The 13,721-nt window shown below is 39.3% G+C and overlaps 1 protein-coding gene across 15 annotated transcripts in view; it reads left to right on the forward strand.

Annotated features, from left to right (window-relative positions):
• FHOD3 (formin homology 2 domain containing 3) overlaps window positions 1–13,721 on the forward strand; it is a 368,504-nt gene that overhangs the window by 305,312 nt on the left and 49,471 nt on the right. For all 15 annotated transcript variants that reach the window (XM_085573656.1, XM_085573657.1, XM_085573660.1 and 12 more), the window contains one exon: window positions 6,112–6,270. In XM_085573656.1, the coding sequence (XP_085429782.1) occupies window positions 6,112–6,270 (159 nt within the window). The remainder of the gene's footprint in view (window positions 1–6,111; window positions 6,271–13,721) is intronic.

Genomic DNA, 13,721 nt, shown 5'->3' on the forward strand with positions numbered 1-13,721 from the left:
GTGATTCATATCTGTGTATTTGACAGTTCTTCACTTGGTAATATTTTCCTAATCATTATGTGGAAAGGTTAGAATATCAGACTGGATCTGCTGCAAAGAGTCTACAAATATGCTTTGTTCTGAAGGATGGAATTATCAGCTGGACCATGTTTACAGCTGAACTCTGCAGGGGTGTTGGGTATTTGTTTTATACTGATGAACAGGCCTGTATTAAATCTTTAATTTATACAATGTGGCAATTTTAGGAGAGAAGCTGGCACAGGAAATACCTTTGCAGCTAGGATTCCCTCTTCCTTAGTATTGTAATAAAATAAACTCACAAATGCTCATGACATGGCTGTTTGACATTAGAATCAACAGCAAAAGGAAGCTTTTTATAGTTACACTTAAGGGGAACTTGAAGTACTCTTAAAAAAGTTATTAGCCTGAACATTTGCTTTTCATGGCTACATAAACTCCTTTTCTTCTAAGCAGCATAATTGGTATCAGGGAAACAATATTTTTCTAGTTTAAATGATAGTAAAAAATGTCCATCTCTCTTAAAATAAATGAATGGCTTGTGTGTTTTCTCTATATGCCTGTATGTCTTATAGTAATATAAAAACAGTCAGCACCTTGAATATTTTACTTCTCTTTAGCTAGAGAAAGTTGTTACATCTATTATGTATTATAGATGTTGTTTGCTCCTACACTGGGGTATCTGGATGTCTCACAGTAAAGGTTCTCTGTGTCACTTATCCAGTTTATTAACTCAAAATTTTCTAATAGTCACTCTTGATCATCTTGACAAAATAGAAACATTGGAATTTCTATAATCAAACCCCCAAGTACCTAGCAAGCAACAGGTACATAAAGAGATGGCTCATGTAGATCCTGCCATTACTGCTCTTAGCTGAATTTTTTGTAACACAGATGCATGCAAATCTGAAACGTATGGTGTAGCACCTTTAAAAACACATTAAGCAGATTGTTCATCTGGCCAATGCCAAGATTAATTTCTCTAATTCCTTTTCTGCTGAGGAAGGAATGCTGGTGACATCGTGGTGTGCTACTCCTCATCTCTCTCCCCGTAAATACAAAGGTGACACAGATGGTTCATAGATGGAAGGAATGAGAGCATTTTCTTAGATCCATAAAATATTTAATTCCTTGAATTGAATGTGGAATGATAACATACTTGCCATTTCCAAAATCTAGCTTTGTGCTAAGTGCCAGCATTGTAATGGAGCACTCTGACTGATTCTTGATCTTTGATTCTCACATGAAATTTTGATAAAATGCTAAATTGTTGGAGTTATGACTTGTTTACTTTTCCAGTCAGTCATTGTGCATGTTCCCAAACTACCCTTGGCCATTTTCCCTCCCTCACACTTGCTTCTCAAACCTGCCTGATGCTTTGGCACAGCTGTTGGCTTCTGGCTGGAAGATAAGTGACCAGGTTTCTTTGAAATTAGTGCAAGTCTGAGGAATGATTTAGGTGCTTTCCCCTTGGCGACTAATAACTGCTCTCTGCATGAGACATTGTACTTTTGGCTCTCCTTCCACCCTGTCCCATAACACAGACATAGAAGTCTCATTGTCTCATTGCAGAGAAGACAATGGGGACCAAGGAGTACCATAGTAGAATTCTGTGCAGGCTTTTGAAGCTCCTGCCTGGTTTTCATGAAAACCAGCAAATCTTCCAGAGCAAGAGATGGTCCTTAGATCAAGAGAAAGTGGGAATAATTAAGCAGACCACCAAATCCATAAAAGACTTGAGGTTTGGTACAAAGATTACACTCAAATTAGGATAGCTGTCGATTTTTCCAGACTGCTTGGTTTACTTCCAGAGAGCAAATTCCCCAATGTGTCTAGTTTCTCATGTCCAATGGCTGCAATCCAAAACAGGTTTATTCTATAATATCATAAAGTCTGAGTCACAACTCAGTTGGTTGAGCTGAAAAAAGAGAGTGCAGAGCAACAAATCAGAAGTCAAATTTCTAGATTACGTATTAAGGGATGGAAGTAGGTGCATGGAAAAGGAGCAGTCCAGAAGGATGAGAGGAAAAGCAAAGTCAGGGTGTATAAAGGGGGGCTTGGCTCTATCTTGTGCACATGCTTTCTCATACAGCTGTAACCAATTTTCCTCCAGTTTCTAATCCTTCACTGTGATTTCCACAACACACAACTATAAACAGCTACTTCCTGGCTCATGAGAAGTTTTTCATTAAACACAATAGACTATAATAAAATAAAGTGGATTTAAAATTGTAGGACATAATACAAGATTTTGGGGGCTGGGACTGAGAGAGGAGATTCTTGATTTTAGGAAAACTTATGCCATGCTGAGAATTTGCACATTGATATTATTTCGTGGAGCACCTTTAGTTGCAGATGGTTTGTTTTATAGAATAGAGCACCCTGCATTATATTGCCAATATTATAAAATATTATATTGCCCATAGAAGGAATGATCAGGTATCCCCTCCAAACCAGTGTAGTATTTCCTTCCTTTCCACTCCACTGAACAAAGCAGATACTTTGGGAAAGTACTTCAAAGTGTTTACTTTTCTGTGAAGAGAAGTGAAAACATGCAGACACTCCTTAATCAAATGCTGTTGTTACCATCCACTCGGTTTTGCATGAAAGTATTATTTTGCTGATTCATGTATACCCTGTGGGATATAGTGATCCACCATGTGCCCACAGGCATAAAAATTAGTAGGAGAGAAAAAGGAAGGAATCTGTTTTCATGTACACATGCTTAGACACATGGTCCTTTTGAAATAATTTGTTGCAATTTCAGTAAATGCTAAGACAAGTCACAAATGTGGACCAGAATTTCTGAAAAAGATTACATACAGATATCCTGGAAAAAGTCAGTGGCAGCTGAGTGATTCCATTTTAAATCTCTTGTATTAAATCCTTGCTAATTGAGATAGAAATAAAATAAAATCTAAAAAAATATTTTAAAAATATCCATCTCACTATTAAGGTAGATTTTTTTGCACTACTGATGCAGACTTTTGCAACTTTAAAGGCAGAAAATACTTCTGAATTGATGCTTATAATATAATTATTTCTTTATATGACCTCTTGAGAAGTTGTTTAATTTTTTCTGCTTCCCATATGAGTTAAAGCAAAGAGGCATGTTTAAGACTATGTTCTCATCAGACTGCAAATTACTTTCTGTGGGATGGTAGTAGGTTTTAAATAATCCATCTGGACTACCCAGTCTTCAACAGGTACAAGAGAATGTGGCCAGTTAGGTTTTGTAAAGGTCTAAATTCACCATAATTGTTAATACATTGCAGAAGTGTTTATTTTCCACAGATTATACTACCTGGTACATTTGTATTTTATCATTACTTTTGTAATTTGATATGATAATATATCTAGAAATTGAGGGATTACACTTCACACTGACACATTAAAATATAAAATCAAGTGCACTAGTTCACTGTTTCTTCAAGCATTTTAACTCACTATCTGTTAATGAATTTATAAAGCATAGATTGAAGTCACCAAATATTGTCATAGAAATTAGTAGTTGTAGCTTATTTTAACAGTCAGACACTTCCACCTGTGCAATTTCATTGCAGACAAAAAGCAATTATTTTCCTAGCAGTAAGGTAGTAAAGTTCATAGTAGTAAAATCTTTCTCTTTTCTTCATCCTTTTATTTATTTGGAAAGGATTTCTTTGGAACTCAGACATCATCCCAAAAATGGATTTAAAATCTCTTCAGTTTCTGTTTTTGAAAAGGGTTACCACCCCAACACTTTATATCCCATATGCAGTTGTAGCTCTGGAAAATACCTCCATGCACTCATGCCCTGTGCAGCTCATCTGTCTTTCATAACTCGTTGTTAGGGAGTGTGTGCACTGTAGGGATCGCAGTGATCCCAGCTGTGAGAGTCCTGCATCCCCCAAATGAATATGTCTCTCTTGTCAGACTTAGGAGCCTAAAAACAGAGCTGAAGATTTGAGGCTTACTTACCCATACCACATGTGGGAAGCCTAAATTTAACTCCTTTCCTCTGGCCTTTCCCCTTCTGCATAAATTATTTTAATTTTGTGCTCCAAAGGACAAGGTAAAAAGTGGTGGTTTTAAAAAGGCTTAGTGCAATACCAGCTCAAGAGGAAGCAGTCTCTGGTGAACCCTCTTTGGTTTTAATGTGGTCTTGGCCACTAACTGTGGTCCTGAGAATGTGATTAGTGGCTTGGGAAGTAAAAGTTACTGCATTAAAGGAGAAGCTGCATCTCACATCCTTCAGGTAGCTCCCCAAGAAAAAGAAGAGTCTATTATTTAAAAAAGGGAAAATTCAGGAAGGCTTTGGGGATACTTTTTAGCTGTTAAGAAGAGAGCTGTTCTGACAGATCTGATCAAAAAACATTGAAAACAAATATTATCTTTGCTCTCCTAAAATTTAATCTGTTTACTGCAAAATTGTTGTTTCTTTTTAAGTTAAAAAAAAAAAAACCAGTCCTCTTATTACTTTCTCTGATCATACACATGTGGTATTTCTAATTCCTGTAAACAGCACCTGCCTTCAGACCCATGTGGACACAAAAGTTGCATCATACCACGTTAGTTTTTCTGGTGTGATGAAAGGACTGTGGTATCATACAGGTGCTGGGCAAGCTGCAGGAACCAGTGGGCAAAGCTCTTCCTGTGCAAGCAAGGTTCTGAACTATGCCAGAAAAAGGTATCTTTTTAATGATACAGCTGCATTCCCCATTATGGGCTGTCCACAGCTGGAGGTGCTTTGATGAAATCATATTTACTAACTTCCAATTCAAAAACAGCATGTAGGCCTGGCAGTGGGGTATCTTGTGTCTTGGTGGCTGTAGTGCAGACCCAAAGAAAGTGAAGGACAAAGCTCAGTAATAAAAAACAATCCTGAGCACAGATTGAGACTCGAGCAATAAGTCTCCTCCTGGGCTTTCCTCAAGTTCACAAGAGATGAAAGACTGATACATCAGCATGCAAGACTTCTCCCTACGCTCCTGTGCTTTATGGCATTCCTCAGTCTATCTCTGATAGGGAAAATGCAGAAGAACCACAGAAAACATGTTTACAATGTTCACATATATGCAGAGGGAGGAAAAAATCACAGTATGAGGAGCAGTTTCCTCTCACCTTTCAGCTACCCAGCATGACATACATAGTTACCAAAGAGACATCTTCTAGCATGGGATGATGAGAGAGAGAAAGAGAGACATGCTGAGGTGTGAAAGCAAAGACCACATTCAACACTACATTATGCCATATAAGTGGATTTTGAGTCACCTTGCATAGTTGGTTCATATTTTGCCACTATAAGGATGGGGAGAAAGAGAAAGAAATTCCTTGGGTGTACTCTGGAACAGATTTAAAGCATATGTTGCCAGTCCTTTGTGATTTTGGTATTATTTGTACTTAGTAGTATTTGGAGGTAAGATCTAAGGATATGGATAGTCTCAAATAAAACTTTGTAAAAGGCACAAGGGTTGAAATTTTTCTGCATCTATGAAGGACTTGACAGACATATAATGAGCAGCAAGGTCATATAGCATTCCCCTGGCAGCCAAAGGTCAGAAAACCATGCCAGTGCCTCCAGAGAGTCACCTACGGTTCCTTTGCCAGTGTCCGAGGTGGATTTATAACACAGGAGAATGCTGGCAGGCAGGTGGGAACTACTCTGTTTCCCAGATAGCCACACAAGTGAGAGAGGGTCCAGATTGGTGCATCCAACAGGGAATTGAGCCCTGGAGCTCCCTGGCTGCCCTGCTACTGCCCCATCAGTCCCGTACTGGCCAGTCCTGCTGCATAAGAGAGCTCTGGGCTGGCAGAGGCAGTTTCAGGTGTTTTTCAGACTGGCTCCTGCCCCAAACTGCCCTTTTGAGGACTGTGTCAGACTAGCTCTGCTTTGCACAGCAGTGTTCAGATCTCTGATTGAATCCTGGCAGCTCATGTTGATAGGATGAGGATGTGCTACAAGAATTCCACTTGTTTTGATGCCTAAAAATAAATCAGGTTTACACTCAGTGTCAGCTTTCTTTAAGGGGAGGAAGTCATTAGTGAAAGGAGTGACTTTTCCTTTATAAAACAGATCAGAGGAATAATGACCTTGTTCTCTTCTTTACCAAGAAAACTGCTGCAGACGGGAAGCGACAGGAGATCATTGTGTTGGACTCAAAGCGAAGCAATGCCATTAATATTGGCTTGACTGTCTTGCCCCCTCCCCGCACCATCAAGACTGCTATTTTGAACTTTGATGAATATGCCTTAAACAAGGAAGGAATAGAGGTAAGAAAGAGCAGTCAATGTCTTCAAGTCTGCATCTTCAATACTTTTTTTTCCCATGTTGCATATGGTGCAGGCCAGACTGGTCATGGAAGAAGGAGAAGGGGTTGTATTATGTTCTGAGTGTTGAAATTTGTGAAACCAGTGTGGTGGATTCAGAAGCAGGAAGTATTATGAGGCTGGGCATGCTCAGTGACGATGGATTATCTGCTTTGTTTGAGTAGCAATGGTGCTAATTCCTGACAGGTTTTTCAGAGTATTATCCGAAGCCTGACTGAAATATTGTGAGCAGCAAAAATAGGCAGTGAGTTACTAGGGCTGATGCAACTGGTACAGGTTTTAATAAATTTCATGCCCAGCTTGCTGTTGGAATAATTCTAGATTGTATATCTAATGGAAAACAATACAGCGACTAGTTCTGCCCAGAATAGCATTTCTGTGTTATTGTTGTTTGAAGAAAAGCAGTTGGTATAAAGATTACAGATGATGTAATTTTTACCACTACATGTTTGACTTTGCAGATATTCTTACCAAGATCCAAGATGAGCTCTGTTTATTATTTTTTTATTAAAACATTTTTCTTCTGTGAAGTGTAAAAGAAGCCTGTGGCTCCACTGTTTTTTTCATTATGGTCTTATTAATTTCATTTTTTTTTCAGTAAGCCTATATCATCTAGTAAGAGTAATCTGCACAACTACAAATCTCACCCACTGGCTATCAGAGGTCATATATTAATTCACAATCACCTTTTAGTGGTTTGGCACTGTATTTCATGATTTCCCCCTTTCCATCTCCACCTTGCTGACTACAAAAGAAAATGAGAAAAGCTTCCCGGAATGAAAATGGTATTGCCAACAGTTGCATGCAACAGAAATGTTTAAGGCAAAAGATCCCTCTAGCTAGAAGGCTAGAAGGCTGATTTATCTAACCAGCTAACTAACTAGAACATAGTTTCTTCCCCAAGCTATATTACTTTTTCCTTTATGCATATTTTACTTTTATTATGAAGGTGACAGATCACTCTAAAACCAGTAATTTTTTCATGACCTAGCTCATGTACTCACCACTGCAGTCTGCAATACTAAGCTTTAAAACGTTGGAGAGAAGTACCCCTCCAGCCAAGCCCAGCCATTTAGATGTCAGTGCTGTAGGCAGTGTTTCCATACAAAGTCCAACAGAAAATGGATGACAAAGGAGGACAAGTCTTCATTACGTTCTGTGTATCACCTCCTTAGAATTGTGTCCTTCTCTGGCTTCAGGTGCTCTGCACAGCCTACCCTTTCTACTGCCAGTATTTGTCTCTGGGCCATCCATCTGCTAGCCACCTGTTGTGGCATTCACAGCTGTGCTTTGTACCACCACACCCTCCTTTGGGTGGCCTTTCCATTAGCTTCCAGGAACCCATAATTTAATTTAAAATCTATATGATGGTGGATTTCAAGTTGAAGAATTCAAGAAACCAGGAAATTGTACACTATTAATATACTTGCCCAATGCTAAAGAAAAGGCCTCTGAGGTTGGTCCCCAAAGCCTGAAGATAAGGATGTGAGTAATGCTCATGTGATCATTAGGTATTTGAAATAAAGAGAAAGGGTTAGTGCAACAGAGCTCAGGTACTTTGCACTTTGAGGAATGAAGTTTTGATTGTTTGGGAAGGATTATGTCCATGGAGAAAAGAGCTTTTTTCCCTTAGCTATATATATTTATTTACTTCTTATCAGGTAAAACCTACAGTGAATTCAGATTTCCTTTTCAATCTCAAATTACATATTTTTCTTACAGCCTGTGACAGAGTCAAACCTTTATAGTGATAGCAAGGGCTGGATTAAGCTATGCAGAATTGTCCAGGTAGTACACAGGTTGATACAAAAATGCATTATTTTGAGTCCCACTGTTTTCAGCAGATCCCTGCCTCAGTTTTACATACTGTCCCTTTGGTCTACAATATAGGCAAGCTTTGTTTCCTGTCTCTTCTCTTTATCTGTCTGTTCATTGGCTTTAGCCCTTAAGTTAGCATAGAGGGAAGAGAGGTTGTTGTTTCAGTCTAAGTCGAGATTTTTAGAAGTTTTCTGGTTCATGTCTATCTAAATATAAGGAAATAATTGGTAGCCACTTTGAATGAATCAGTAATATTGTAAGAATCAGCTTCATGTATTAAAAACCCCACAGATAATACAGCAATTTCCTATATAATGCAATTGAGAGCTTATCTATGGGTTGATTGAGGCAGGACTGGTATGGAAAAAATATGCAATTTGCCTAATTAAAAAATTGTATCATAGTGGATACTCAAAAGCCTTTCTGCACAATAATTCTCTAGAAGAGATATCACATCTAGTGAGCAGAAGAGAGATGTAAGGAGAGCAGGAAAAGATGTGTGCAGTGGCAACATAACATTCACTGCTAAAATTTCAGGGAAGCTACAATATAGGATCATCTTCAGTTTTTGTCAGATCCAACAAAGAGCAGAGCACCTAGTGTGTAAGAAGTCACCTGAACCATCTTTGCCTTGCCAGTGAGCTTTGTGTTGTGTCCTTTGCTGAGGAGCATTGTCACTGTCATGTGAGCGTGTGTTTGGCTTTAATTCTGCACCTCGGTGGATTAAATGGTACCTTAAAACTCACCTTAATGATTATTTTAAGCACAGTGGACTAAAGCAGTGCTGGCAACAAGCAGGGATGCAGTGGGCTGCAGGCCCAAGTTCAGGATAGCCCAATTCTTCATCTGCTCAGTCCATAGTTAGAGCACTAGGTCCAGGAGAGCCTGCACTGCTGCCCTAAATCCTGCGGAGCGCTGCTTTGCTTTTGACATTGAATTCATATTAGTAAACCATACTTTACTTTTTAACTTTAAATATATAACTAAGTGGAAAAAATACTCCCGTTATTTTAAAGCCCTCTATTATTAAGTATGTAGGATATTTTTAGGTCTTAAAGCAGTTAGGTACCCCTAACCTAACCTGAGCTGTGAAAAAGGGCAGAAAGTGGGGCCATGACACTAGAAAAGAAGTAGTCCACTTAGTATGCAAAGCAGGCACTGTTTAAAATGTGTTTTCAGATGAATGCACATCGTGTGTTTGCAAGCATAAGCCAATCCAACTAAAAAAAAAATTGCCACCTTACATTTGCCAGTGTTTGTGTTTTCCTTTCTTTGAAAACTTGGCATTCATTATGTTCAAACAACTTGGACCTCACTGCAGAATAAAGAACTGCCTCCTTACAATGGATGTGGTCTTGCTGGGAGTTAATCAAAAAAAGCAAGCTTAATCGTGGCACCTAACTTTTATGTATCAGAAGAAACTACAAGAACAGAGTCCAACAAATGGTGCTTGTCTGGAGCAAAGGAAATTAGTGACTCCCTCTATAAAGGGCTGCTCAGTAAGGAAATGTGGACCAAAATCAAATAATACCAAAGACTATAGTTAATTTAGCACACTAAAATTAGGGAAATGCTGTGAGGAAATTAACATGGTTTGTTTTCTGCTTTACAATATGGCTTTGAGATGCTACACAGTGTTGATTGCATTAGTAGGTATAGTTTTAGTAAATCTAAGAAATGAAAAAAAAAAAATCTCTCCACACCCAGGTATGCTACACCCTGCATACTCATAATAAATAGTTTGAAGTATTGGTGTCTGGAGTGGCTGGATAGCCCTGAGATGTAAAAAGGGGTAAGAAAGAAAGAGAGCTTGATGTTAAGAAGCCAGATAGTGATATGTATAAACAAAAATCAACATCTGATTTTTGGAAACAAGTAAGGTATTTACATTTTTATTCTGATCATTGACATGGTACATCAACATTTGCAGTTTCCAACTTGTTTAGCTATTGCTTTGTAAGAGTGTGATGGGATGTTTCAAATGATGCTAGCTTGTATGATCCGAAAGAACACCTTTTTTCACATGTCTAGACAGCAGAGAGAATGGCTTCAGTGGTGCCTTGTTGGCCAGACACCCACAGTCAGTATATCACAGCCCTAATCTGTTTCAGAGTTTATTAAAAAAAAAAAAAAAAAAAAGCCACACTTTGTCTCCTTGCAGCAGACCAAAATATCATCTGCAGTTTCTGTGACCAGAATACATGGTCATGTATTTCTGTAGAGAGTTGAGGAAGAGGACTGGTCTGCCTGAGTCAATGGTATCAGTTCCTGATTTACAGAGATAGTCATCAGCATTTTAGATGTAATTTTTTCTCAGAATTTTTGGAAGAGTTGTGATAAAATTAGTACGGGCAGCTTCCCTTACAGGGAAGTTCTGACCTTCATATGCTGTTACCTTTTCTAAGAGTTTCTACAGGTAATGCAAACCAGCAATGGGTCTTGTTAACAGCTGCCTGGGAAGCTGAAATGTGAGAGAGCCTTTCAGGAGTTGAATTGTCTTCTGAGGACTGTCACATATCTGGTGAAATACCCACTAACATGTACTTGGTGATGCAGCTTATGTATTTGTGGTCCTCAAGCCACAGAAAGCTTTAGGCACAACAACAACAAACAGATATTTGAGTTACTAAATTTTTTCAGGCTGTTGTTCACCTGGTAAGATCAGGTGAAACCAAATACCGAAGATGAGACACCCCTGCATCCTCATCATCACTGAGAAGCCCCATTATCTCACAAAAGAGAAAACTTAAGCACCTAATTTCCTCAGAGGTGCTAGGCTATTCACCATCACTGCTTAGGTGCTTCCTTGCATCACACATTGAGGCCCATGACCCTGAGCCATATGTTGCTTTCCTCTTAGGAACTTTTGGAGATTATAGCTCAGGATGGCAGAGTTCAGGAAATAAGCAGTTTGATCCCTTTGCTGGAAGTTCAAGCAGGTGGCTGAGTCCAGCAGCAGAATAATTGGGGTCCATTATGTCATGCAAAAATTGCTTATTTTCCTTGATTATTTGTGCACATGTTTTCCTCAAAACATAAGATTCTGGCCCAAGCAGTTGCATGAGAACATATGAAGGTGAAATACATGTGTCACATGTACTAGAGAATATGAGCGTAGGGTTTGTTAATAACCAATTCTTTAATTGACCTGAAGGTTGCTGACACCACCTCAGTTATAAGAAAAGACCAAGGAAGCTGGGCCTGTCCAGCCTGGAGAAGAGCAAACTGACAGTATCTATGTATTTAAGTATCTAAAGGGAGGGTGTCAAGAGAATGCATCCAGGCTCATCTTAATAGTTCCCAGCAACAGGACAAGAACAGTGGGCAGAAACTGATGCACAAAAAGTTCCACCTGAATATGAGAAAGAACTTCTTTACTATGCAGGTAACTGAGCACTGGAACAGGGAACCCAGAAAGTCTGAGGGCTCACTAAAGATATTCACAAACCATCTGGTTGCAGTCCTGAGCCATATGCTCTGGGATGGCCCTGCTTGAGCAGGGAGCTTGGATCAGCAGTCCCACTGCAGTCCCTTCCAACGTAACCCACTCTGGGATTCTGAGCACTGGGATGAGCAATAGGAACTAATGATTGGGCTCTAAGCTATTTGTGATTTAATGGTCACATCAGGTGCCAGTAACCTTCTGCCCTGCTGTGATTTTATGCTACTTTTGCTGTTAGGGTTTTTTCCAAAAAATAATAGAAATAAAAACTAAAATAATAATAAAGTGGCAGATGGTGTACTCATCAGTTTCCAGCACCAAACAAATGGCTCAAATTAGTCATAGAGTAAAAATCAAGAAGAAGAGCATTTCACTACTTGCTCAGGGGCACACCAAGGATGATGACCAGCAGGATCAGAATCATTTGCCCAAGCAGGTCAGGAATGCTGGTGTAGTTCATTGTTATGAGGGCACTTGCACCCTGGATAGTGTGAGACCTGCCAGCAGCTCTGGCCCCAGCAAGGCATGGTTTTCAGCAGCAGAGCTGATCCTCAGCAGCTGGCACCACAAGCACAGGCTCTTTTGCTTGGCATCCTCTGTTTCACATAGTACAGTATGCAGCACAGCGTCTTGGACTTGAATGCTTTTTGTCAGCTCCATCTATCTTGTGATGTTTATATAAAGCTCAAGGAGGAGAAGAGTCTCTTTGGAAATAAAGCTTACTGTTTCTTTGCTCTTTTTAAAATGCCCCAAAGCAGTGCAAAATCTGGAGTGAAGGCATTGCCCTGCCACAAAATACTTGTGGGATCCCTGGGTACCTGCCAAAAGGAGGCAGTTGAGAATACTGCTGCAGTGTTAGCCTTCAAAAATGCATCAGAAGCATTTTTACACCCATCACATGGCTACTGCTAAACTCTCCATGTATGGATGTTCAATATGATCCTATTTGCAAGCTGCTCTGTCCCAGCTGAGGGCGTGTCTTCCTCTTGTGGAAGAGAGGAGCAGGCACTAAGATGCCCGACTCCTTCAAGGGACACTGCAAAACACCGTCCTTTATGAGTCTCATGCTCAGTTTGGGTTTTTTTTTTTTCAGACTTTTGTAGATGTGTATTGATTCAGTACCAAGACCATAAAGCAGCTACTTACAAATCTAGTTTTATGGTAGATATGACCCAAGTTACAGATTTCAGCATGTCTGGGTGGGTGGATGGATAGATGGATGGATGGATAGCACATCTCAAAATCAATACACAAATGCTGTCACCTGACACATGTGTACATCAGAATATTTTCCTTTTCAGGCCAAGGAAAAGCACCAGAGTGTGTTGATGGACTTTGGATTTTCCTCCTCTTCTTTTTTTTTTTTTTTTTTTATTTACAATATTAATTTATTAAGTGTCAAAACATGGAGGCTTTTTTTTTTGCTGTCGTTTATAACAAAGAACAAGAGAAAGAGGAAACATTAACAGAAAAAATGTTTCTTTATTAATGTTTATGGAAGTCAACAGACGAAAATGGACAGCAATAGAAATGCTGTGGCAGAAATTAAATAAGTCCCAGTTCAACCAATTGAACATTATTTGCCTGCTTAACTCTTGTTCTTTGCCTGATTGAGCAGGAGAAGTCCCTTGCTATCTGTCCATTCTTAGCTCTGGTGCTGTACAGCCGTGGGAACTGTTATACTGCAAGGGGGCAGTTGTGCTGCTTTAATGAATTGGCTATGAAAAGTGTTGGAACAAGGCTGTAGTTTGGATTGGCAGGTCTGGTAGCTCTTTGGCTGTATTTTTATTATTCTCTCCTCCCCTTCAAAACAGCCTCTATCATTATAGATGGCTACAGCAAAAACATGTCATTCCTGAGATGAATAAACATAAGTTATGTTAAAAATCTGCTTTGCTTCAAGGAGGCATTGGTCAGTAGGGTAGAGATCTCAGCTTATCTGATGCCTTCATGTTGTTTTGCTTTTCTTATTTTATTTTGAAGTGCATTTGTTGTGTTAAAAACTGATTAAGAAGCAATACCTTAGAGAACAATACTTTCAGAAGGAAAACTGCCACATTTAAACAAGCCTGTCAAATCCATGACTTAAAGGGAAAATTTAAATAATTTGAGCCGCACTGACAGCAGAAACTGA

This window comes from Lonchura striata, chromosome 2 (genome assembly GCF_050655825.1).
Source record: "Lonchura striata isolate lonStrDom1 chromosome 2, ASM5065582v1, whole genome shotgun sequence".
NCBI lineage: Eukaryota > Metazoa > Chordata > Aves > Passeriformes > Estrildidae > Lonchura > Lonchura striata.